Here is a 27,951-nt window from a genome sequence, read left to right on the forward strand (position 1 = left end):
TATTGGCTCATGTGATTTGGAATTCCTTTAGTTTTCATTTTATTCAAATTAAAAAAACGTCCCAACTTTTCCGGAATTCGGGTTGTTTGAGCTGTCCTGATTGGTGGACACAATCGACTGTGTTGACGCTGATAATTAGTCAAAATCAATATTTATAGTCGATTCTATTTTTTACCTTTTAATTTTTGATCTCATGCTAAAATAACAACTGTTCTCTTCACACCACTATGAGGCGCAAACCTTATTTCTATCTCCATCTCCACCAGTGGGCTAACTGGGCTCAGTAAGCAACAGTTTCCAAAGAATAAAGCGGGATCGAGTGCAATGTCAAACTCTGTAAGGTTTCGTTGGCATATCACAGCAGTTCCAGTTTGATGCATGAACATCTGAACATCTGCTACTGTAATTTTTTGGTGAATTAACTTGTCCGTTTAGGCAGAACTATTAAAATCTGCTGTTCTTTTTTTTAAAAAAGGGTCGGGAGGGCTGGAATTGATTGATCATTTCGATTGATCTATGCCTGCGTTTGATAATGTTCAGGCATCTGCTGCGCCCCGGCCACTGACTGCAGATTGATCCGCAAAAAAAACATAAAAGTCTTCTCTCGCAATGCTTTGATTTCATACGCCATCCGTTTGCACATATTTAGGCTACAGGGGAGCTCCGCATACATACATACATACATACATACATACATACATACATACAGTGAGGAAAATAAGTATTTGAACACACTGCTATTTTCCATTTTGTCCCACTTAGAATCATGGAGGGGTTTTTTAACTATTTATTTGTATGATACAGCTGCAAATAAGTATTTGAACACCTGTTTATTAGCTAGAATTCTGACCCTCAAAGACCTGCTAGTCTGCCTTTAAAATGTCCACCTCCACTCCATTTATTATCCTAAATTGATGCACCTTTTTGAGGTCGTTAGCTGCATAAAGACACCTGTCCACCCCATACAATCAGTAAGAATCCAACTACTAACATGGCCAAGACCAAAGAGCTGTCCAAAGACACTACAGACAAAATTGTACACCTCCACAAGTCTGGAATGGGCTACGGGGAAAATGCCAAGCAGCTTGGGCCAAAATCCCTCCTGCAATTTAGTTTTTATTTTGTAACCCACATTTAGTTTTATTTTTATTCGTCAACAATATTGGATTATACATTTAATTATAGTCATTGTCACATGACCCGCATTTTCGTTGCGTCTCGTTTTCATCACGTGATAAAGGTTCGTTGACGACTATATTTAGTCATACTTTTCGTTGACGAAAGCAACACTAGTGAGCACCACTTTCACTTCCAGCCATGTAGTAACAACAATCAACTGTAAACCTTATCACCCCGATACACTGTAAAAATAACTTGCCTCCCTAACTCAAAATTATCTAGCGACTGGTATCTTTGAAATTTTTCACTTGTGTCAATAGATTTTCTGTGAATTGGATTTTATCAATTGTGGCAACAATCTGTAAACATTAGCTCAATGGGAAATAACAGGTTGAGCCAATTGAAATTAAGAAACTTAATTTAAAATCATATCTTAACAAATATCAGTGCCATTGTTTTATCTCAAGATGCACACCAATAATGTTTTTTATAAGGTTTGTTTGTAAAAACGACCTAAATATCCTAATATAACTAAGGCCTAGTCCTGGATTAATCCGTACAGGAAAACACCCAAGTGTTCAGTAAAGCTTCACATAGATTTTAGCATTCTTATGACGAGTTCAGACTGCTTGATTTTCAAACTAGTCGGGTCACCGATATCTTCACACTGCGTGATTATATGGGGAAGCGTTCAGTCACTGCTAATTCAGGCTGCATGATGGATTGGCGTTTTCATACTGCATGACTTTAACGTAAGAAGAATCGCTGATAACTTTGTCCCGGTCCGCAAACTACGTCTCACAACCAAACGTACATGAGAAGTGACGGGAAGGAAACAACGCGAGGTCACGCGTGCAAGACCGGAGTTCTCACGTGAGACTGGAATTATTATTAAAAATGGTAGCTCGCAAGAAGCTTACCATACAAATTGCATGTGCGTTTATTTGCAGCAGAAAGAAGAAGAAATAAAGATTATTAAGGAGGACTCCCCGAACTTCCAGCTGCCCTGTATGTTGCTCTCTCATTGGCTGTAGGTCATCGCTGATGTTATGGTCAGTCAATACACATTTCACACTGCATGATTTTGAAACGCAGACAGGTCGAGATATTTAGCATGCCAAATATCTCACGGATGTCGGCGACTCGTTGGCAATCTCAGAACGCATCTTTTATAATTCACATTGTGTGATTGTCACTCGCCTGCACGAGCATCGATTTGCCTGTGATTTCGGGCATTTGTCTGCGATTTCTCAAAACCTGTCGGCGAGTCAAAATCAGGGCTAAAATTGTGCAGTCTGAACTCGGCATTACTCAAAGCTCATGGAACTGCAACTTAACAATTCATACGTTAAACATGTAAACATTTTATAAATATCTCCAAAAATACCAATATAAAAGTGGGGAGGGTTCCTCACCCAATGTTAATCACAATTTCACTTGAATTTAACATTCTCACACGTAAGAGCTTCTGAAACTACTTCTTCCAAACATCTTACAAATATTTTAAAAAATTGTCAAAACACTATAAAATGTAAGTAACTGAGTGAAGGGTTTCTCACTCAGTGTTCAGCAAAATGTCACTTGAATTTTAGCATTCTTACATGTAGTAAAGCTCATGAAAATGCCTTATAACAGATTAAACATTAAACACCTAAAACATTTTACAAATTGAAGGCATTTATAAAGTCTCACAAATTTTCCAGCACAACCTGGAAAGTAATCTTGACATGGAACAGCTACTGCTCAGAGTTTCACAAATTCCCATTTTCATGTCACGTGTGTATCTCCAAAGCCAATGTAATAAATAAAACCAGATCAATACAGAATATTCTTAAATTTTACACTTCTGAACATTCTGAAAAACGGCTGTTCTTAGCTATATTGCTGTTCAACATTATGAAAATTAAACACAATTTTAATATAGAAGTACAGTTATTGGAATTTTTTTTAAATATACATGTTTTACAGTGTAGACAGGAAAGGGAAAAGAGCATATTACATTTTCTGACAGTATTTTTGCAAGTTCACACAGCTTTTTAGTGTTATCTTCAGTTTAAGGTAATTACACAGTTACATGTAAGAAGTACATTCATTATTTAAATTTTTTTTTTAAATAATGTAATGTATATCCAGCCAGTGCTTATTGTGAAATAAAGCCCCTCAGGGTGATAGAATACCCTTTCTCTTCACATCGGGTTTTCTTATCACCTTGTCAGAGTTTGTTCTGCAGTAAAAACCAGCTGGCTTTTATAAAAAAAATATTTTTTGGTCCACACAGGGGGGTGGTGGAGTATGATGCTGTGGGGTTTACCAAGCTCACCCTTTTGCTAATGTGGAAAGATTTCTGCTTCCTGGTACATGGTAAGATACACAAAAACACAGATTCACTCTAGTAATAATACAATGTACTCCATACGTCACTATTTCGTTCTGAATGTTGATCTGAGACCTGTAGTAAAATTGTTCTCCATACTGTCTTGCTGTAGTGGACCTACCTTTATACTTCCCTCGAGATCAACCAACCCTTACCTTTCAATCAGTCTATCACTTTACCAGCAGTGGGCAGCTCTACTCTCAGGTGCAAAAGTCTTACCCCTATAGTCCACGCTGGGACGGCAATGAAATGGCCAAACGAGCCAAGTAAGAACAAAAAGATACTCTTTGTTTTCCCCCTGTGAATTACTGGCTGCGTCCGAAAACTTGGGCAGCTGACTTGTTGCCTCGTTGCCTCATGAGTCAATGACTTTGGCGGCATAAAGGCAGCTCTGGGAAATGCATTCGGTCAGCCTTCATAGGCAGCTTAATGGAATTCAGAATTCAGAGCGCCTTTGTGATAACTAATCGCATATTTGAAAACTAGAATACTAATTTCTCACTAGAAATGCAATCAAAAGGTGTACAAATGAAAATAAAACCACATTTGTGCTCCAGCCACTTTCTTGGCCGCCATTTTATTTTTCCGAACTTGACCAGGCTCGACCAATCACATTTCCTGCGCACTTTCAGGCATAGAATTGTGGGACAAGATGATGAAGGTGTTTCAGGAGTAAGAAGTAAACTAAACATTAGATTTGTATGTGCATGTGCTCCGAAGGCAGCATTTTAGAGATTTCGGACGTAGCCAATATAGTATTTCTTTTATTCGGATTTACTTCCTGTGTAATGCTGATCTTAATGCAATGAAAGTGTATTTTTTACAAGCCACTGGAATATGTAATGTGTAGGTTATAGTGTACACCTTTGGACTGTTCTATCAGCCACAACTCATTCCTGGAGAGCACTTGTTGTCCTGAGTGTGTCAAAGATAACAAATCTCTTATGTTTGTGTTCAGCCCATATCTCATCTCTCATCTCATTTATTGCTTCCACTTTTCAAGTTTATTGTCATGCCATGTCATGTCATATAACATAATGTAATATAATACTGTATTTTAGAGTATTACATTACATTATATTATGCTGTCAGGTTATGGCCATTTGAGTCAGAAAGTCAGAGAACTTTCCGTTAAAATTAATGTCATTGTTTGTCCCTTTCTATTTTTCTCTATCTCACTTTTTTGTTTTCTCTTTTCCTCAGGGCTTACTTCAAGGGCTTTATTCCTCAGTTCCAAGAGGGGGCTTTTACCAATGGAAAACTGTAGATATATTCTGTAAATTAGGATAATGTCTCTAATTTGACTGCTGACTTTTGGAGTTTTTGGAGAATATCTATGAATGTCAATTAGTCTAACGTGCATGAACCCAGAATTAGTCTGTTTTTTGAAAAACCTCTGAATCACAAGGCTTATATTAGCTGGTCCTTTTTATTGTTCAACCTTCTTGACCTCATGAGCAAGAGGTACACGTAAATGTACTGCATGTACTTTTTCATCTTTTTTTGTGCTCCTGGCTAATAATTTAAATTGGTTTATTTGTGTTTTGCAATAGATTACAGCAATAAATCTAATTTCTTTTACTTTCCTTATTTTCTACAATTTATTCACAAGTTTTGTTTTACACCAATTATTTGCTTACCAATTTATATTCTGGTCAAATTACAGAAAGAATTTGTCTAAATGCATACATTTATCAAAGAAATACAAACCCAATTAACACTAAGATGTGGATCTGGACTGTCACGTCATACATAGCTCACATTTTTTTAACACATTTTTGTCATATGTTATTTAGATATAAGTTGCATTCCACATAAAAAGGCTATAAATATAAGCTATGAAAATATATTTTAGAGTTAAAAAGAAGGTAGTCAGTTATGTACAATTAATTAACAGAACTGAAAAGGTACAGTTGTTATAAAAAATGGCATCCTTAGTAAATATGAGGAAAAAAGCTATGAAAATAAATATGCAATGTTTCTCCTTTTGAGCAGCTCTCTAACGCATAACAACGTTATTTACGTCACTGTTCAAAATTGCTCACTCATTTTCGTTCACTTCTTTCCCATATAGTGGACTCAATTGTCATTCGCTATATAGGGAATGACAATTTTGGACACAGCAGAAGACTACAGTGTTCCGTTCCACCGTAAGTGGACTGAGAAGTGGACTTAACACCGTATTCCACCATCTTAAAGTGCCAGACAGATCCAATATAGAAAATTACCTGTACTGCAGTGTGTCATGTAGCTGTCCATAAATGTAAACAATGTGCAAAGTAGTTAAAGCAAAAAGTGCACGATAAATAAAGTTATTTGCTTTTAAAGTAGGAGTCAACTCTGAACTGCGTTTTCGAGTCATATTATTTTCGAATTTCCCACCTGTTTTCTGTCTACGTATAAAGGCAATACTTTGCATATTCTCCGCCTACAGTGTTGCCGTGAGTTTCGTCCAGTCTTATGTAGCCTCAAGACTAGAGGCACCTCAATTTGAGACACGCGCGATCAGCAGAGGCTCGTTTCGTGGTGCAGAGCAAAGCGCAAGTAACTTATAAACAAAGGTTAGTAGGTCTGGACATTAGAAACTAAAAGAGAGGCTGCAGAGGTCAGAGAGAGAGAGAAAAAATGTGCTGACAATTACCCAATATTTTTTAAAGAAAGGTAACCTCACGTTATATATAATTTCTTTACGGATTAAATCATTATTTTCGCTAACAGTACCTAATGGTCAATTCAATAGGTTACTTTATCACTGGTAAAACTGAGAAAAATATCACTTTTATCAAGATATAGAATTTGTACCCACTTGGCAGCATTATATATATACAGTTGAAAGAAAAAGTATGTGAACCCTTTGGGCTTACTTTGATTTCTTCATAAATTGGTCATAAAATGTGTTCTGATCTTCATTTAAGTCACAACAATAGAGAAACACAGTCTGCTTAAATTAATACTGCACAAGCATTATACGCAGTAGCGGAGTGGCCATCGGGAGAGTCGGGACATTTCCCGGTGGGCCGGTAGTGTTTTGAGGCTGCGAGGGCCGGTCTTATAATGGATAATAGTTATACATTGCAAGTTATATAGCAACCCCGTCTGGCGGCATGATGTGCAGCCGCTTCCTGCTGGTCAAACTGTGCAGCCTCTTTGCTCAACACAGTAGGCTATATAAAAGTGCTCAACCTGTTCGCCAGGTCCAACCATGTTTAGGATTTTTTTTAAATATAGGGGGATTATTGAACGGCCCCTCTCCAAATTGCATAGCCTGTTGGCCTTTGATGTGAAAAGCCGCGTCGCTGAATACCTGTTTATTTCAGAACAAGCGGAGACTATTTGATAGAAAGTGTGGATTAAGGATGTTTAAAATCTCTAGCCTGGTGGTCAGTACTTGAATGGATAAAATCAGCACATTTGCAAAGGTTTATCTCCATATGGCTATATATAATAAATAAAATTTAGAAGGGTAACTTTGCAGTATCACATTTTATATTTCCTACTATTAGACTTCTATTAGATTTCCATATTAATAGACGAGAGTATTCAACTGAAATATATAAATATCCTCACAACATTATTATTTTTCAAAACTTTGACAAAAATTATTTTCAAATGAACTGTATTCTTACAGTACAAAGATGCACACATTATTCCGGATATGATTTGAATATTAGACGAGATAATATAACGGCAATTAACGTCTCATATGCCATTAAATATCCACATAACTTAATATAACAGCATAATGAAATGAATAAAAAGACAAGGAAGCAGGATTGGCATGTAAATTGTATTATTATTAGCGGGAAAAAAGCAATATTACTGAAAGTAACTCTGAGGTAATGCGCCAAACACGTTAAAATAAATAAGCAATAACCGTGGAAAAAACATTATTATCTCTCAAAACTTTATATGACAAAAATGATATTTAAAGGAAATATTCTTACAGTTATTCAAAGATGCACAAATTATTCCATATTACTCCGTTTATGAGCACATTCATCTCTAGTCTCGCTCTGTTATGTAATAGCTGATTGAGGTGCGCATCTCCGTCTTTCAACCAGGTATCATTTTGTATAGTTACTCATTTAGGAGAATTAGCCATGATTTAATGATTTTATTAATATTATGAAAATTTTTTTTTTTTTGGGGGGGCAAATTGATTACGATTTGTATTACCCTAGTTTTACTACAAATAGGCTACAAGACATTTTTTCACCACGGAGGGCCGGTGGTATACGAAATTTCCCGGTAGATTTTTTGGTCCCACTCCGCCCCTGATTATACGTTTTCATGTTTTTATTGAACACAACATGTAAACATTCATAGTGCAGGGTGGAAAAAGTATGTGAACCTTTGGGTTTAATAACTGGTTGACCCTCCTTTGGCAGCAATAACCTCAACCAAACGTTTCCTATAGTTGCAGATCAGACCTGCACAACGGTTCGGAAAAATTTGGACCAATCCTCTTTACAAAAGTGTTTCAGTTTAGCAATATTCTTGGGATGTCTGGTGTCAATCGCTCTCTTGAGGTCATGCCACATCATCTCAATCGGGTTGAGGTCAGGACTCTGACTGGGCCACTCCAGAAGGCGTATTTTCTTCTGTTGAAGCCATTCTGTTGTTGATTTACTTCTATGCTTTGGGTCGTTGTCCTGTTGCATTGTCCATCCTCTGTTAAGCTTCAGTTGGCGGACAGATGGTCTTAAGTTTTCCTGCAAAATGTCTTGATAAACTTTGGGATTCATTTTTCCATCGATGACAGTAATCCGTCCAGGGCCTGAGGCAGCAAAGCAGCCCCAAACCATGATGCCCCCTCCACCATATTTCACAGTTGGGATGAGGTTTTGATGTTGGTGTGCTGTGCCTTTTGTTCTCCACACATAGCGTTGTGTGTTCTTTCCCAACAACTCAATTTGGTTTCATATGTCCACAAAATGTTTTGCCAGTAGTGCTGTGGAACATCCAGGTGCTCTTTTGCAAACTTCAAACGTGCTGCAATGTTTTTTTTTTTGACAGCAGTGGCTTCCTCCGTGGTGTCCTCCCATGAAGTCCATTCTTGTTTAATGTTTTCCTTATTGTAGATTTGTCAACAAAAATGTTAGCATGTGCCAGAGATTTCTGTAAGTCTTTAGCTGACACTCTAGGATTCTTCTTCACCTCATTGAGCATTCTGCGCTGTCATCTTTACAGGACGACCACGCCTAGGGATTGTAGCAACAGTGCTGAACTTTCTTTATTTGTAGACAGTCTGTCTTACCGTGGACACATGGACATCAAGGCTTTTAGATATACGTTTGTAGCCCTTTCCAGCTTTATGTAAGTCAACAATTCTTGATCATAGGTCTTCTGAGAGCTCTTTTGTGCGAGGCATGGTTCACATCAGACAATGCTTCTTCAGAACAGCAAACTCAAAACTCGTGTGTGTTTTTTATTGGACAGGGCAGCTTTAATCAACACATCCAATTAGGGTTGTTGCGGTGACAGAATTTTCCCACCAGTTAATCAGCGCGTGACAAACCCGGTTATATCGGTTTCACCGGGTCAGATGGGCTTATAAATGCACATACAGACGTGCGCATTTTACTTTTACTTTTGAATGAGATGCAACTGTTGTTTAAATCCAGCGCTTGCGTACGCTGCGTTAAATCGCGTATGAATTTGCGTGCAAATGCGAGTGCAACAGCTGGTTTAATGCTTCAGTCAATTTGCGCAGGTACTTCTGACAGAAACCCGCCAGTCCCAAGCAGAGCAACCGGCTATTCCTCCATAAAGTGCTGCTTGAATGATGGGTTTATTATTATTCTTAATGAAAAACACAACAACAAAACGATCTCGCATATATTAAACATCATATGTATATTATAACAAAAACGAGTAAGCACGCGGCTTCTGCCATCGTCTGGTCGGTCAGCTCGCCTTGCACACTGACAGAAATAAATGAAATCTGACACCTGCTGCTCTGTGACGTGACGCGCGTTCAGCTCCGCTGAAATCAGGCAGCAGATACATTCGGTTGTTAGTGTTTGCTCTCTCTAACAAAACTAAATGATTTAATTACAAGAAAATATCAAAACGACGGTGAAAGACGGTGTCGCGGTGGCAAGTGATCTAACCGGTGAGAGGCTGAAGCACCGTAATCACCGTTTCACCGAATATTGCAACAAGCCTACATCCAATCTCATCACATTGATTGGACCCCAGGTTGGCTGACTCCTGGCTCCAATTAGCTCTTGGAGAAGTCATTAGCCTAGGGTTTCACATACTTTTTCCACCCTGCACTATGAATGTTTACATGTTGTGTTCAATAAAAACATGAAAGCGTTAAATGTTTGTGCGGTATTAGTTTAAGCAGACTGTGTTTCTCTATTGTTGTGACTTAGATGAAGATCAGAACACATTTTATGACCAATTTATGAAGAAATCCCAGTAAGCCCAAAGGGTTCACATACTTTTTATTTCAACTGTATATATATATATATATATATATATATATATATATATATATATATATATATATATATATATATATATATATATATATATATTAGGGGTGGCACGGTTCATAAAAAAAATCCGAACCGTTCAGTTCGCTTGTCTCGGTTTGGAGCGCGTGTGTGTCGTACGGTTCAACGGTTCATGGCATGCGCAATGTATGTAGCCTCGTGCCCTGTATGTGACCTCAGATAGTAGTGATGGAAATTTTTGTTCATTTAGGTGACTCGTTCATTTTCAGTTCGTTCACCAAAATGATTCAGTGACCATTTCTTAATTTTACATAAATACTCCAATAGGTGGCGAAGATGTGTGTCATTATGTGTTATAAGACAATGAAAGACTTGCAAAAACTCATTAGTTTTTAATAAAGCTCAAATTGTGAAATACTAAGCATAATTTTATCAAGCTACAGAATATATTAAGACACACGCACATTTATAGTACATCTAATCTGGATTTGTTGTAAATAAAGACTCCCGTGCATGCCTTCTCTGGTTCAGTCAGTCATCAGATCCTCATTCATGAATCATAACATTTCGGTCATGTCGTTCAAGACTTCGTTCAGACGTAGATGACTGATTTAAGTTCAGTGAAAGGGTGGATTTGAACTATATAGATATATAAAACTATATTAAACAAAAATACCAAATTTTTCAACAGTAATTACCTTGATTATCATTTGTATTAAGGTAAATAGTAGGGATGTCCCGATCCGATCACATGATCGGAAATCGGCCCCGATCACGTGGTTTCAGACTCGATCGGAATCGGCCGTTACCTCCCGATCAGGACTCGGATACATATGCAGGGTTTAAAATCCATTAAGGTCTCGCTCTGCTCCGCGCCAGTGTACGCGCTGCGCTGGTGCGTGTGAACTGATGAGAAGAGAATAGGCTTGTTTGACTTCATGCAGCGCCACAAGAACCGGCAGCTGGATGACGTCTAAGTTCCGCGAGAGCGATTTAAAAGCAAACTCCTCCGTATGATTTCGCGGATCACTCTCGCGATAGTTTGACGTCACCCGGCTGTCGATTGTTGCGGCGCTACATGAAGTCGAACAAGCCTATTGACGTGCTACGGTGCTTTCAAATTCATTCATAGGCTTCACACTCGTGCGTGCAAGGAACCCACGACAAAACCGTGTTTTTACCGCTCATTTAAACGACGCGTTGATCGTTTTTGTCACCATGTGCTCAGACGCAGCTCCGCGTCTCACTCAGAACCTCAAGAACGCGCATTCGCGCAGGATACTGTAGAGATGACATGAGAGAGAGAGAGAGAGGTAAGAATGGTGCCCACGTCGAAGAACTTAATAGAAGTCTAGAAACAAAGTATTAAAGCATGTCTAACCATGTCACTCATCTCATTACAATATGTTAACTAGATAACTGGATACAACTGATTGTATAGTTTAATAAAATAATGTATTTTGATTATACAGATTAATTACGACCTAACTATAGGTATTTTATAACTAACTGCTAACTAGCTTAGGGAATCTCTATGGCTAATTTATAAGATATATTGCTGAATCAGTATGTTGTTTTTCTTGTTAATTGAGTCTGGGTAGCCTATCTTATGCCTAGAATTAGTCAAGGAGGTTGATTCTTATAACTTCCTTTAAAGTTTGATCAATTGTGCATAATGACATGTGCAACAAATGCATATAGGGTGTCAGACTCATAGATTTGCATAATTTAAAGTTCAGGTTTTAAAGTTTGGGTCAACATGTGGCAAAGCTTTAAAACTGAAACTTATAAAATCCTATCAGAGGTCCAAAATGTCATTGAAACACACCAGTGGCTTTGCTGTCATCAGGATTAAACATGTTACCCCTCGAACCCTCCCTCCCAACAGAGCATCCCCACAAAACAAATCCCAATTTAACCCCTGTACATATACTATATTCTCATTATTTTTTAACACATCTGTAGTTATGCGCTGGCACAGAGTTAGACTCTTTTGACTCCAGAAACAGCAATGCGTGCGGCATGACATAAGGAACATCCTGGTTTTGTTTTTTTCGCTCTTATTTATTCTTTTTTATGTATTATAGAAGTATCGGATCGGGACTCGGTATCGGCAGATACTCAAAATCAAATGACTCGGACTCGGACTCGAGGGCAAAAAAACCTGATCGGGACATCCCTAGTAAATAGTCCGCCTAAACATGGTTACTATAACTTTACTAAAATAAAACCACATGATTCTTTCACAAGATTGTTTACGTTGCTCTCGCTTTCTATACGATCCCTCTCATTCATCTCATTCATTAGGTTGTAACTTGTACCAGTCATTCAGTTTGTTTAAGAACGCAAATCCCTGTCTCTCTCGTTCGTTCAGACTCAAAAACAGCGGCTCGGTCAGTGAAGGGCGTATTATCAGTGTGTTGAGCCAATCATATGCTCGGCCACAGCTTATACTCGATTGCCATTGGCTCGTAGTTTTGTCACTCTTTGAAGGCGGAAAGAAATCCGCGCTTTATTTGTCCCTGATCCTCAAGAAGGGAGGGAAATTTCAGTGAACGAGAAATATGAGTCAATGGATGGCGTGAACGAGAACGATTCGTTCACCTAAAAGATTCGTTCAAAAAGAACGATTCGTTCACGAACGTAACATCACTATCAGATAGCGTGTTCCCCTTTCGCGAATAGCGTGAAAGAAGAGGTGACTGGTGTGGAGAGTGAGTGCTGCCGGTCATGTTACGTGTAGAAATGGCAAGAGGGAGAGAAAAAGAAGTCTGCCCGCAGTTGGAGGATGCCCCAGCGTCGTATAAGTTTGGTGTGTGGTAGGGCTTGCATAGACTAGTCGAGTAGTCGAGAGATCGACTACTCCAACCACTAGTCGGCGCTGTCGGAAACGATCGAATACTCGAGCGCGCATTTATAAATGATTTCAAAATGGCGAACGTCACCAGCAGACAACACACATCAGATGTGTGGAAGTATTTTATCAAGGATGACAAAAATGTTGTAATTTGCCAACTCTGTAAGACTACTTTAAAATACAACAGTAGTACAACAGCTATGCACAACCACCTACGAATGAAACATCCAACAACTAAGGCAACTGTTAGTGAGACGCACACCAAGAAGCAAACGAGCATTGGTGAATTCTGTAAACGCCCGATTACAGAGAGGAGAAGACAGGTAATAACAGATTTACTTGTGGATTTTATAGTGAAGGATATAAGACCACTCTCTGCAGTTTCAGGAGAGGGATTCAGGGGAATTATAAACTTTTTTGAACCCAGTTACACCGTTCCATCGAATGCTACACTCTGGAAAACAATTGGCCACAAATACGACTCTCTAAAAGCGGACATTGCGTCTGAAATGAAAGGCAAGAACGTCTCGCTTACTACTGATCTCTGGACTTCTTGCACCATGGATCCGTATATAACAATTACGGCTCATTACATCAATGAACTGTGGAAGTTGAAATCGAGGGTGTTGTGCACCACTATAATGCCAGGAAGACACACTGCTGTTAACATTGCGCAAAAGCTTACAGAAACCATTAATGAGTGGGAGTTGCGCATATTCTGCACAGTTCATGACAACGCAAACAATATGAACTTAGCGATGGAAATCTGTGAGGCATTACCCCACCACATTGGTTGCAGCGGACACACGTTACAGCTTGCAGTGAAGGCAGGTTTGGATTTACCTGTGGTTTCGAAGGCCGTTGACGCTGCGAGGCGTGTCGTCAGTCACTTCCGTCACTCTTCGGTTGCGACCCGCGCATTGAAAGCACGCCAGGAGCAGCTATCCATCAGAGGGAGAAAACTCCAAAGTGATTGTGCAACTAGATGGAATTCCACGTTCGATATGTTGGATCGGCTTTACGAGCAGAGAATCCCGGTACAAGCTGTACTCGCTGACGAAGCAGTGACCAATGTCCAGTATCGAAAAACTCTGGCAATAAAGTCATCTTGCTGGGATCTGATTGAACAGCTACTTCCAATACTGAGTCCGCTGGCTAAGGCGACAACAATCATGTGTGGAGAGCTGCACGTCGGCCTGTCCTTTCTATATCCGGTGATTATCAATCTGACTGAAAATACTCTGCGGCCCAGCGCGGGTGATCTCACCGGCACTCAGGCATTCAAAGAAACGGTTCGGAAACAGCTGGTGACGCGGTTTAAACTGGACTCTGAAACGGTAGCCAAATCGCTACCCATTAGCGCGTGCATGTTGGATCCGCGGTTCAAGCGTTTGCTGTTTCTACCAGAGAAAGCCAGAGAGGATGCCAAAGCCCATCTCACCGATTTATTGCATGACAGTGAGATAACGCACTCAGAAACTTCAGGTGAGCTAATAATTCACAGTAAACATTTTGATTTTTTATGCATATGCATGCTTGATGCATTTTTCACTGTCATAACAGGTGAACAGGATTTTGCCGACTGCAGCGGGACAACCAATGCGTTGCCCAGTGAGCATAAAAAACCAAGACTCGAAGCTGATCTCGAGGAGCTCTTTGGATTCCACTACAAAAGCCGAAATCCTACGACAAAGCAGCCAACTACCAGTGAAGATGAGATTCAAGATTTTTTTCAGATGCCTGACATTCCCACCTTGGGGAATCCTCTCGAATGGTGGGCATGTAATGGACACCAGTTTCCTCGGCTATCCAAGCTGGCTAAATCTTATCTTGCGGTCCCTGCCACCAGTACACCAAGTGAAAGAATTTTTTCCTTGGCCGGCAACACCGTCACAAGGCAAAGATCAAGCTTGCATCCATCTCACGTCGATGCTCTTGTGTTTCTAAATGCAAACTAGCGATCCACGAGCTCGACCAAAGACTGTGTGTTGCGCGAGGAAGAAAGCGACGATGACTAAACTTTCAAACCGGTTGAAGAAAGATATTCGTTCTTGTTATTATTACGGTTGAAAACTTGGTAAATATAAAATTATTAAATGAGTTTATTCATGTTTTTACTGTTTTCCTAATGTTTAAACTAAATACACATTCACAGAGTTTTGAAGTATGATGCGAATTTTAGTATTAAAATATTGCGTGCCTGAATTTCTCTGTTAACAAGTAAAATTTGAATTTAATGATATGTATATTTTTTTATTTTTTTACGTAACGTAATTGTTGCTTGTTGTATGCTTGTTGACAATAACCAGTGAAGGTTGAAGTAAGATTAATGTTGTTCTTGTTATTACTGCTGAAAACTTGTTAAATATTAAAGTTGATACTTATTATATAAGTTATTAAATTGTTACTGTATGCATTTAGCCATGCACGTATAGTTTGCATATACGGCGCAAATGTTATGAATGCAATGTCGCGTGCAGCTATTTATTTGTCTTTAATCTGTTACATGAAAACTTAAATAGCCTATGTAATGTCATAATTATAATGTTTTGATTGTTTACTTTATTTAATTAATAGCCTAATGCAACAATTAAATAAAGATTTATTGATAGAAACCATTTCATGTCTTTTCATTTGCTGTAGCATGGACCACGAGTAATCGAGTAACTCGAGTATTGTTTTGATAAGAAATCGACTAGCAGAAATCAGTAGTCGTGCAACCCCTAGTGTGTGGAAACATTTTTTATTTCATGTTACCTATGATGACAGCGGAAATAAAACAATAGATAAAACTGCAGTCTATGGGTTGAATGTGTTCGAACAGCCACACGCGACAGCCTTCTCTCCGACCATTTATCTAATCTGATGTAATGAACACTCTTTTACGTCTTTTCGTATTCAGCGCTATTTTTAGCCTTTCGTTGATAAAACGAAAGCGGCTGATTTCCGCGTAGTTTCATTTTGCTAGCGTGTGAAAGTTGCGCGATCTTATTTATTACAGGATTTAAATATTACAGGTGTAAACGTAATGTTTCTCTCTCGTCCACATATACTCTGCATTATTTAAGCAGCCTCTCAGTGATAAATCTTAAAGCTACACTGAAGTTGGCATTTTGATAAATGCAAGTTATCTTTGTGTGCTAAAAATGCACACAAAGTTCATGTAGATGGCAATACACATTCTCTTTTTTGCCATATAAATGAAAAGCATGTTGAAATCATCAATGTCTTCCCTCTCGGTGTGTCAAAATCTCACCTGGCTTTCCTCAGGGATGTTCCCAATAATGTGCTTAAAGTCAAATTCAGTTTGCATGATTACATGATATAACTTTTTTTAATACTGTATCCTAAATTATGGATAATTAATACATTAATAAGATAATACATTTCTGGAGTGTTAAAAAAATAACAACAAGAACCGTACTGAACCGAGAACCGTGACCATAGAACCGTGATACGAACCGAACCGAGGGATTTGTGAATCGTGCCAACCCTAATATATATATATATATATATATATATATATATATATATATATATATATATATATATATATATATATATATATATATATATATAAAACGAGAGAGAGAAAGATAATGACAATACATATAATACTGGTAGAGAGAATAGCAAAATAGTTAATTTCATGGAGGCGTAATCTAAGATCATTTGCCATGAATTCTATAACAACCTAATCAGACATTATCAAAGAAAACTTGTATGCTGTTATAATTGCAAATGGATGTACACTGTCAAAAATAAAGGTACAAAAACTGTCACTGGGGCGTACCATTTGAAAAAGGTCCTAATATGTACCATTTAGGTACAAATACGTATCTTTGAACTACGAATGTGTACCTTTGAAGTACTAATACGCACAATTTGGGAAAAAAGTGTACCTTTTTGAAAGGATACTGTCCCAGTGAAAACTTGTGTACCTTTATTTCTGAGAGTGTAGCAAAGAGTATTAAATGAAGAGGGTTCCAATAATTGTGGTCAACTGAGAAAAACATTTTCTTATGATGTGATCCCCCTTGCCTTTCAAATGTTTACCATCAATGAAACTGGCTTTTTGTGAATGAATTAAATAAAAGATAAAAAGGAGAAACAATAAAGATTTATTTTGCCAAATTTCTTTGCTCATATTTACCAAGGGTGCCAATATCTTTGTCCACAACTGTATCTAAATGAAGAGCATACTTATTAAAATGGATAAATCTAGTCTTTATTTTTTTTATTTAGCAAGCAGAACACAGTAAGCCATGGTCATCTGTGCACAGCTTTTTAAAAGATTTCACAGCCCAATTTTTCTGCATGTATGTGTAAATAAATACACAATAAATAAGTTGTATGTTTGCTTTGTCTTGTGCCGAGGTCTAATGTTGATAGAAGTGTCTTGATCAGTGGCGGAGTGGCAATCTGGAGAGTCAGGGGTTTTCCCGGTGGGCCGGTAGTGTTTTAAGGCCGCGAGGGCCGGTCTGATAATAGTCGTGCTTTCAGTCTTTAGTCATGCACTCCGGCCACACTAAAAACGATTTATCATATATTTAATATGCTTCAGCGCTCAAAATGTATCTGGCCGCACAGCTCTTTCTATCAAGCCCGTCTCCCCTGGAGTTCTATCAGCCAATCAAAAAAAAGAAAGAGGCTACACAATAACCAATCAGAAAATAGCACTGTTGTATCTGGGTAAGATTTAACGCAACAACCAATAAAAAAGCATAGCCTTGCACACCCATAGGAATGGAGCTCCGAGCATCACTTTGAGCAGCACAGAGTAAGTCTGATCTTCTATTTTAATGTTACAACAAATGCACAACTTTGACACAAACAATGACAACTTGACTGCTGTTAGAGAATGTTTCCCAGATAATCAGCATCAGTTTTTCACGAGTGTATGTAACTTAGCCAACAGTTTACAGCCTGTTCACTGACAACACCTGCTCAGAACATGTAAGTTAGTCTAAGCCTCGTTATATTTTCGGTATCACACGATGACTTACATTTTGTCACATAAAACATCTCTCTCCAAACACGCTTAATAATTTTATAAGCAACTGCTTTGCAACCATAGTAAGCTTAAGCTTACCTAAAACTAGGGAACTGTTGTTGACTTTAAGATCTTTTAAATAATAATTATTACACTTGGTATTTCATGTTATTGTGCAGTCATTTTATTGTAATTTTAGATTTCAGCATTTGCTTCTTTACAGGGAACCATTTTCTTTTTTCTTTTTTTTTTGACCACGGAGGGCTGGTGGTCTATGAAATTTCCCGGTAGATTTTTGGGTCCCACTCCGCCCCTGGTCTTGATGTTCCGTAACTATCAACCCTGACAGAGCTTTAAGCTTTTTCTAAGCTTTCAAAAAGAAACAAGGCAGCAGTTTGAGGAGTTTAAGGGGCCAATCACACCAAACACGTTTATGGCAGTAGCAGGCACCTTTTTTAAATGATTTTCTATGAGCAGTGAACGTTATGCATGCTGTTTATGCACTTTTTTCTGCCTGACTCTCCACACGTGTTTGAAGTAGCGCTCAGAGCGAAAAATCATCTGACGTCATTTGCGTTTTTCCATTGTCCAATTGAATGATGGGAGAGGCAGGCCTACCGTTGTGGTGACGGAAGTTTACAGTTGCTTGGAACAACCGGACTGCACTCGCTCACTCTCTCCTGCATGTTTGTGCACCTCTCACCCTCGATCAAGGTCAGAGCAAGCATCCTCTTTTAAAGTTTCTGCTAATAGGACAGTTATTAGCAAAAGAACGCAAGCTTCAATATTTGATTGACAGGACAGTGGTTGCCTAGCAAAATACAAATCCGCATTGCACTACTCTTTTTTTAAAGTCACCAGAACAACGGCAGTGTGGCGCGCCTTGCATTCCCAAGCGTTTAAAAAGCATTTGGTGTGATTGGCCCCTAAGAGTCCCTAACCCCTGTAAGAGCGAGTGAGAGTGCTCGCTTATTTTCATCATTAAACATGAGGGTCATTGTCAGGGGTATTTTTGGCCTGGGGGTCTGCCCTTTCCTATATTTATTTATTGTGTTGGTAATGTAAGAGCCTGTCATGTCTAATTGGGAACTACAGCATGAATGTATTTGGGGCATTTAAAAGACTACTCTATAAAAACATTGGGTTAAAAATAACCCAAATTGGGTTGTTTTTAGCCCAACGGCTGGGTAAATATAGGACAGAACGTGAGCTGGGCTAACTTGACCCATCTCGTTGGGTTGTTACTTTTAATCCAGCAAATGGGTTGTTTTTAACCCAAGGATGGTTTCATTTTTATTTAAACATTGGGTTAATTTGACTTAATAAATGGGTTAATATTATTTTTATTTTATCTTAATTTTAATTTATAACTTTATTGCAGATGTCAAATACACCACTTTAAAAACACATGCCAACATGGTATCTTCTTTACACTGTAAAAAATGCTTTGCTGCCTTAAATTTTTTTGTTGAATCAACTCGGATTTACAAGTCATTTCAACTTACTATTATTTATCTTGACTAGAGACGAGTTGTTATAACTACATGTAAGTTGTTATAACTTATAAAATTAAGTTGGCTTTTCTCAACTAGCCTATATTTTATAAGTTGTGACAACTCATCTCTGTTGTCAAACTCATAAAAGTGAGGTTGATTTGACTTTTAACCTGGAAACCAGAATATGTTCAGAAATGTATTTTGAAAGCTGCTTAAGTAGTTTATGCAACGGTTTAACATTTTTTAAATTATCTCAAAAAGCAGATTAAGGGCTCTATCATACACCTAGTGCAATGCGCGACGCAAGTGTCTTTTGCTAGTTTCAACTCGGCGCAATGATCATTTTCACATTACAATGTAAAAGAATATTATTGAGTCTCTTGGACATAAATAAAGATCGATTATGAGACATTAGAAGGCGTAAAGAGCTGCTTCACCTGTAGCCTGGTAAGTAAATACATGCTTTGCTTTAAAGAAATGCATCTATTTTTAAATGTTTTTTAAATGCTACCCCACAGATTTATTGTATATGATGACTCTGTACCTGTGGATATGGTAAGATGAGAAACATTTTCAAGTAGTTTTTTTTTTTTTTAAACCATGGCATGGAGTATAAACCTTTTCAGTAATGTTTTATTTTTTTTTAAAACCATGGTATGAAGTATAAACCTTTTCTTGCATATTTGCAAATTATTTTATGAGATTACAATAATTATGTAGGATATCAATACATTTAGAGCAATTAAAAGCCTGCTATTTTTACTTCTGTAACTGAAAGAAAACGGCTTTTAAATGTTTTAATCCAAAAAAATTACAATTTAAATAGACCCCTTCAAGGTTTGTAAACATTGAATGACTATCGGGTGCGTGCGCAGCATGGGGTCAAACTGTTCATACCATCCAGGCTTTTTAATTTAATATAACAGGGCTGAAAAATTATGACTTACCTGAAATGAAGTGAGCACTACAAACAGAAGCCTCTTTGATCTTTGCATTGTCCCAGTCTGCAGGTTAATTGCTTGCAGCCGCAGATGTTGTATTTTTTTTGTTTTTGAGATTCTGCATGAATCGCGAAAACTTAATGGAAGACCTGGTGCGATTTTCACAGCCCACGACGTAAGTAGACATTTTTAACGATACCGAATAATACGCAACTCAATCTGCTGTAATGACTTTTCTGACCCCAACATGCGCAGTGGGAACCGCCTGTGACGTGAACCGTGAAGGAGTCTATAAAAATGAAAACAACACAATTTTTAACATTATTCTTAAACTGGTGGTCTTTTTCCTCTGCTTAGTTTTTCAGTTTACAAATTCCACTTTCTAAATAGGGATTAGGCATGGCGCCAAGTGCAACTGGCTTTTAAAGAGGATGAGAACTGAGACTCTCATTGGTTTATTGCACGTTATGCCCAAAACACACTGATCACTCATTAGGTGAATAGGAACAACCCTTTTAGGCTGTACGCTATGACGCATAAACCATTTTTCCCATCTTTAAATTAACAAAAGTGGATTCGGACACGCTGTTTAGACCGTGCACTTTAAACAAAGCTCGTTAAAATAGGGCCCTATAGTGTTTTTACATGACATTATTGCATCACACTTCTTCCTTTATTATAACATGTTATTTGCTTAGATTTTTATAGACTCTGGAGTAAAAACCTCACATAAGTCATATTTTGATGAAAATGTTTTGAACATCCAAAACAGAGTAACCAACGTATTTACGATCCAGTGGGTGCAACTAATCAAACTAGCTTACCGCTAATGAACATAGCAGTGCATGTACAGTAAAAACGTTTTACGTCATGAAAACTGGACTGTTGACACACATATTTGCTTTTTCTAGTAAACAGTAATGGTTTTATGGATAACTATATTGATACGTTGTTTATCCACATCAATCTGTCCATTTAAAAATCGCAGCCTCTGCAAAATTAATTCAAACAGCACTGTGCACCTACCCAAGCGCTTAATTAATTTGAACCAGCAATTTGGGTAAATGTTGATTTTTTTGGTAGTATTTGAGAAAATGACCCAATTAAATTATCCAAAAGGCTCACAGCTTTGGGTAGAAAAAAATAACCCAGCATTTTTAAAATGTATTAAAAAATTAAAAGCAATGTTTCTTTTAGTCTGTTTTCAATTCTGTCTCAAATTTGATACTCTTACCTGTTCTTTCTAAATGGCCTAGTCAGACCCTTATTCAAGGGAGGTTTTGAGAGGGGTTAAGGGAATGATTAATGGTCTCTTTAAACTGCCATCAACTTGTTTTCAAAGCTTACATTTTAATTTTAGTAGTTTTTATTAAAGCTCTTGCAGAGTTGCAATAGATGATTAAATTGCTGTACTACGAGCTTGTTTTTTTTTTAAGTCAGGGTCTTGCCTGCCAAGTTTGCAGCTAATTCCTGAAATCCATTAATCCTGCCTTATTTAAACCATTTTAATGGCTGCAGGCCACAGAAAATAAAAAGCTTTGCAATCTACATGATGCTCAGATGCATCAGTTACGAACATGTAAACCTTTGAGGGAATTGCAGCTTATAGCTGCAGATGTTTGTGGCTATTTTAAATTGACGTAGGTGTTGTTTACACTATAGAATTTGTTTTTTTTAATGGCATTTTAGAAAAAATAATCCTCGTCTATGCTGGTATTTCAGAAAAGATCTCCATCCACACTGTACACAACTGTAAACACGTGACGCATGACCATTCACATACTGTACTCTTTGCATGCATGTACAAGTGTAGAAAAACATATTACTCTAATAACACTCTTATGTGTTTTAATCCTTGCAGCCGTCTTTATTGTAATTCATAACGATTTTATACTGCATGTGTTGGCATTTTCTCAAAGCTGCAGAAGCTTGGCAGTGGGTTGTATTTGTTACACATTTCATTCTACTTGGTGTTCCTTTTGATGTTCTTATTAATTTTTGTTCATTAACAAAACACTGATTAAATTTAGGAAACAAATTATACACAGCAAAATCAGCAGTCTTTAATCAACAGACCTGGTGGTCCCCATATATACACCAGCAGTGTTGATTTAACATTTGCTGTGTATGAAAAGAAATTAGCCTCTTGGCTTGGATTTTCACTGCATGTTATGGAGGCGGGCAAAACACATTTTCTGCAGGCAGCTCAAAATAGAGCACTCATAACATTATAACTCCATCAGGATCCATGTTAAAAACATGTTGGTGTAGCGTTTAAAATCTGTGGCAGTATGTGGTAAAACATACAGCAATACATACAGCTCTGTCTCCATTTTTGTTTACAGGTCATTGTGGCTGGTCATTTTCATCTTTTGGTAGCGTAATGGTCACAATATAAGGGCTTGATGAATTTAGGGAAGGATACGCAGTCATGCAAATGTGGGTACTCAGATTCATTTAATTTGGTCATTTTCTCAGTCTGTGTAACCAAATCATTGAGTTATGATATTAGGACAGTTTTTACTGACAGTTGAATGAATGCCCCCTTTCCGTGACACATCAACCCAAATGCTGGGTCAAATTAACTCAGTGTGTGGTGCTGTTGGAATTCACCTCAGGTGTGGAGTGGCTGCGTTTTTACACAGTTTATGTGGATAAACAAGGTTCGTACCAATATATGTATCCATAAAACCATTACTGTTTACTAGAAAAAGCAAACGTGTGACAACAGTCAGTTTACTTAATGTGAAACGTTATTGCATGCACCCGCTATGATCATTAGCGTTTAGCTTGTTTGATAAGTTATGCCCACATGATCGTAAATACATTGGTTACTTTTTTTAGATGTTTATAACGCCTCCTTTAATCAAAATCCGACATTTTCGTCATAAATAAATTACTTACTTGAGATTTTTACTACATAGCCTATAAAAACCTAAGCAAGTGTTGGGAACGTTACTTTAAAAAAGTAATTAGTTATAGTTACTATTTACCTCCCACAAACGGTAACTGAGTTAGTAACTGCATTACATCATTATAAAAGTAACTAATTACCAGGAAAAGTAACTCTTGTGTTACTTAAAAAAAGTTCAAATATTTCAAATAATTTGGATGCCCCCAATATAAAATGTGTTAAATGAAAAAAATGGCCACTAAAGAGAAACCATTAATTTTGTGTCAGCATGTGACGATGTGAGGTGCTTCATTAGACTTGCCACAGATGTGTAGAGACTCTTCCTTCATGGGCATAAGTTACACGTTACATAAACATTTCTGCCTTTCACCTCAACAATGAAAAAGTAGTGCTTATTAGGGCCCGAGCAGAGAGGTGCAAAGCCATATTGTTTTCCTTAGGATTTATATGGGCCAGACCCTAATGGCCTGCACCAAAAAGTGCGAAGCCCTATTGTGTTTTTTTTTTTTCTTAAATGTATTATTACATCCCCAGCACAGAGAAGCAGGCCAAATTGCCCTGCAACGAAAGGTACGAAGCCCTATTGTTTTCCCTCAAATGTATTATTGTTTTTCAACGCATTGGCCAATTTGAGTCCCTTAACATGCTCAAAAATTCTTGAAATTTGGCACACACATCAGAAGGTGTTTCTCAGTGTCAAGTAAGGATCCTTCGAAGCCAGAATTTCGAGGATGCTACGTTATCAACACCCGTCGAAGGACTGTTCCAATGTTGAGGATCCTCGGAATTTCAACCAAGAACTGAGTCCTTAGTTCGAAAAATATCCCATATACAGGAAAGGATGCATGTGTGTAGCCTTCGCGCTTTCGCACTCTCAAATCACCTACAATCCTATGCGCACAGTGCAGAAAGTACACCTTTTCACTGATGTAATGACGCAATTACGTGCACTTGCTAGCCTGTTTCATTTACATGTTTTCCCGATGCTAAAAAGGAGCCTCGCTTAGCCTCTGAAAGAAATAACTTGGAAGGACCAGACATTTTTTTCAAAGTTTTTTTCTATATTTGGGTTTTACAGGGTGAAATAAAATCGCTGTCTAGAAAGTTGCTAAATCTAGCGACAAAGTCACCAGGTTGCAAAGACTGCTCTGACTTTTTTTAGAGCAGCTGGTAGCTAATATTATGAGCATTTTTCCCTGTACCTTTCACTTTCTTAAAACATCATGACAGGGATGTGAGAAAGCACGAGAGAATCAAAGAAAAGACAGAGAATAGCACATATAGGTGGCTGTGTCCTTAAAGCAGATTCCAGCAGGATACGTGATTGGCAGACAGGATGACGTGTGACGCGTCACGTGAGTTAGTCTGTTGCTTCCGAACAGGCTGCAGTTTGTTTGGAGTATTGAGAGCGGTATCTTTATGTACGAGTTTCATTCAATCCTACTCCAGCCTAAGCATATCGGTAAGCTAAAACAGAGATATTCACGGCATATGGACACCTTGTTGTTCCTGCTGCATTCAACGACTAAGCATGTGATCTGCTTAAAACATAGACTGCAAAAAAAATATGGACCGTGACGTCACCCATCGGTTTGTGAAGATCTTTTTTGAAGCCAATAGTAGGCGGTGCCTGCCATTGCCATCTTGGTCACGGGTCACCGTGCATCACTCGCGGATATCCGAAAATGGGTAAAGATGTGGGACGTGGGTGAAGCTGAGGTGGCTAGTTGCTGAAACCACACCCGCCTAGCTCGACTCTAGAGACAGCAGTGGCTGTTCAACTGTCACTTGTGGCCATGCCCTGACTATGCAGAACTTTAAAGGAATATTCCATTTTCTTAAAAGAAAAATCCAGATAATTTACTCACCACCATGTCATCCAAAATGTTGATGTCTTTCTTTGTTCAGTCGAGAAGAAATTATGTTTTTTGAGGAAAACATTGCAGGATTTTTCTCATTTTAATGGACTTTAATAGACACCAACAATTAACACGTAACAGTTTTTTTCAACAGAGTTTCAAAGGACTATAAACAATCCCAAACGAGGCCCAAGTGTCTTATCTAGCAAACCGATTGTCATTTTTGACAAGAAAAATAACAAATATACACTTTTAAAGCACAACTTCTCGTCTAGATCTGGTCGTGATGCACCAGGTGACCCCACGCAATACGTCAAGAGGTCACAGAAGACGAACGCGAAACTCTACCCCAGTGTTTACAAGTGTAACAGATGGCTCGGAGTCAGATCGAGGCCATTGGGCATCTGGACTGTAACAGCCCTAAAATTGTGATAATTAGATAACCCTGTCTCCTTTGTTGACAATCGTCGAGATCTCTTATCACCTATCAAGGCTGTAAAGTGGGCGACAATTAAAACAAATGCCATCGTAAAAGGAGGTTCAAAGGAATTCCACCATTCTGACCATCGCCAGAGACACAGCAGGGGGCACAGACTATATGTCTGTGATGAAACCACATTTAATGAACACAATGAGCTGTTTAAATGTATATATATATATATATATATATATATACAGGGAGTGCAGAATTATTAGGCAAGTTGTATTTTTGAGGATTACTTTTGTTATTGTACAACTACAGTGCTCTTGGTCAATTCAAAATGTTAACAAACCCTCAAACCTGAACATTTAAGTAGTAAAAGTGAAATTTTGGCTTTCTTAAGAGAATATTTCTATGTACATCATTATTAGGCAACTATTAGTGTGCAGAATTATTAGGCAACTAAATGAAAAACAAAGATTTTACCATCTCACTTGTTTTTTTTTCACCTGTTAAAGTGAGAATAATAAACAAACTCTACATTTACAAAAAAAATAATAAAACAATAAAAAATAAAAAATATATATAGACTCAGTGACCAATATAGCCACCCTTCTTTTCGATAACAGTCACAAGCCTTCCATTCACGGAGTCATTCAGTTTCTTGATCTGGTCTGAACCAACATTTTGTGCAGCCACAACCACAGCCTCCCAGACACTGTTCAGAGAGGTGTACTGTTTACCTTCACTGTAAATGTCCTGCTTAAGAAGGGATCAAAAGGTCTCAACAGGGTTTAAGTCAGGTGAAGAAGGGGCCATGTCATTAGTTTTTCCACCTTTAAGACATTTACTGGCCAGCCACTCAGTTGAGTACTTTGATGCATGTGCTGAAGCGTTGTCTTGCATAAAAAAGTCTTATTGAAAGATGCTGATTTTTTCCTGTACCACTGCTTGAAGAAAGTGTCTTCTAAAAATTGGCAGTAGGTCTGAGAGTTGTTTTTTATTTCCATTTTCAACCCAAAAAGGTCCAACAAGCTCATGTTTAATAATACCTGTCTGTGCCTGCCTGCCTGTAATGTAGAAGACACTTTCTTCAAGCAGTGGTACAGGAAAAAGTTTGCATCTTTCAAGAAGACTGATTATTTTGCAAGACAACGCTCCATAACATACATCACAAGTACTCCACTGCAAGGCTGGCCATTAAAGGCCTGAGAGATGAAAAACTAATGCCATGGCCCCCTTCTTTACCTGACTTAAACAGTATTGAGACCTTTTGATCCCTTCTTAAGCAGGACATTTACAGTGAAGGTAAACCGTACACCTCTCTGAACAGTGTCTGGGAGGCTGTGGTTGCGTCTGCACAAAATGTTGGTTCAGACCAGATCAAGAAACTGACTGAATCCGTGAATGGAAGGCTTGTGACTGTTATCAAAAAGAAGGGTGGCTATTTTGGTCACTGAGTCTATATATTTTTTTATTTTTTATTGTTTTATTAATTTTTTTGTAAATGTAGAGTTTTTTTTAATATTCTCACTTTAACAGTTGAAAAAAAAACAAGTGAGATGGTAAAATCTTTGTTTTTCATTTAGTTGCCTAATAATTCTGCACACTAATAGTTGCCTAATAATGATGTACATAGAAATATTTTCTTAATAAAGCCAAAATTTCACTTTTACTACTTAAATGTTCAGGTTTGAGGGTTTGTTAACATTTTGAATTGACCAAGAGCACTGTAGTTGTACAATAACAAAAGTAATCCTCAAAAATACAACTTGCCTAATAATTCTGCACTCCCTGTATATCCCTTTACTGCATGATCATGTATGTGTGATGTAACTGTGTGTTAACACTTTAGTTAGATTTTGTTCACTGTAGCATGGTTCATATCTTAGGTATGAAATTATTATTCAACGTGATCTTAAACCCATGTCTTGTCTAGTATCAAATTAATCTATTCTTTATTTCCCAATCATTTCTATGTATCATATTACCATAAGCCGCATCAATGTCATTTAATATCGATTTGAAGAGTTATGGAAACAAACTTTTATCATTATGCAAGTACGCAAATGTGATGTCTGAAAGATCAAAGGCTTGTTTCCCCGCGCGATCGAACACTTCGCACATTGGTCATTCACCTAAAATGGGCTGGGCGCGTGAAAGGACAAAACGGCCTATCGCCCAAGCCATCATTGGCTCAATTTGCTCAATAGCTCAATGGCTCAATCTCTCTATGGCTGAATCGTTCAGTTCACTCATGAGCGCCCGGTTACTCAGGTAACCCGTCAGCGCAGTTTGGAAACTCGCTGAGACTCACCCAGAGACTCACTCGTTTTACTCGCTGATGTTCAAGCTTTACCCCTTATGAAAATTAAGGCGATCCTTATGAGATTATCCGATGGTTTGTGCAGATGTTAAGCAATAGTGCTATTGCCAATCTTTCACTCTCTCTAGTTATTTTTCAATCTTTTCTTTCTCATCTATGTTTTATGTTATTGTATGTGTGTATGTTT

General features: G+C 38.0%; 2 protein-coding genes across 3 annotated transcripts in view; both read left to right on the plus strand.

Moving 5' to 3' along the window:
- Window positions 1-5,074, plus strand: part of LOC129417250 (BRISC and BRCA1-A complex member 2) — a 205,963-nt gene extending 200,889 nt beyond the window's left edge. For both annotated transcript variants that reach the window (XM_055171795.2, XM_055171796.2), the window contains exons 10-12: window positions 3,398-3,480; window positions 3,606-3,759; window positions 4,697-5,074. In XM_055171795.2, coding sequence (XP_055027770.1) covers window positions 3,398-3,480; window positions 3,606-3,759; window positions 4,697-4,760 — 301 coding nt within the window. In that variant the 3' untranslated portion in view covers window positions 4,761-5,074. The remainder of the gene's footprint in view (window positions 1-3,397; window positions 3,481-3,605; window positions 3,760-4,696) is intronic.
- A 7,071-nt stretch (window positions 5,075-12,145) lies between these two features.
- LOC141362538 (E3 SUMO-protein ligase ZBED1-like) lies at window positions 12,146-17,172 on the plus strand. Its single transcript, XM_073864770.1, has 2 exons — window positions 12,146-14,299; window positions 14,378-17,172. The coding sequence occupies exons 1-2, from the start codon at window positions 12,889-12,891 to the stop codon at window positions 14,770-14,772; spliced, it is 1,806 nt and encodes a 601-aa protein (XP_073720871.1). The 5' UTR covers window positions 12,146-12,888; the 3' UTR covers window positions 14,773-17,172.
- Window positions 17,173-27,951: the final 10,779 nt, after the last annotated feature.

Source organism: Misgurnus anguillicaudatus, unplaced genomic scaffold, assembly GCF_027580225.2.
Source record: "Misgurnus anguillicaudatus unplaced genomic scaffold, ASM2758022v2 HiC_scaffold_28, whole genome shotgun sequence".
In the NCBI taxonomy this organism is placed as follows: Eukaryota; Metazoa; Chordata; class Actinopteri; order Cypriniformes; family Cobitidae; genus Misgurnus; species Misgurnus anguillicaudatus.

What these genes read in the sequence shown, in the direction of transcription:
- LOC141362538 (XM_073864770.1), top strand. Translation starts at nt 12,889, where the DNA reads ATGGCGAACGTCACCAGCAGACAACACACATCAGATGTGTGGAAGTAT. An exon ending in AACGCACTCAGAAACTTCAG is followed by an intron (nt 14,300 to 14,377) that starts GTGAGCTAATAA and finishes CTGTCATAACAG; the next exon opens with GTGAACAGGATTTTGCCGAC.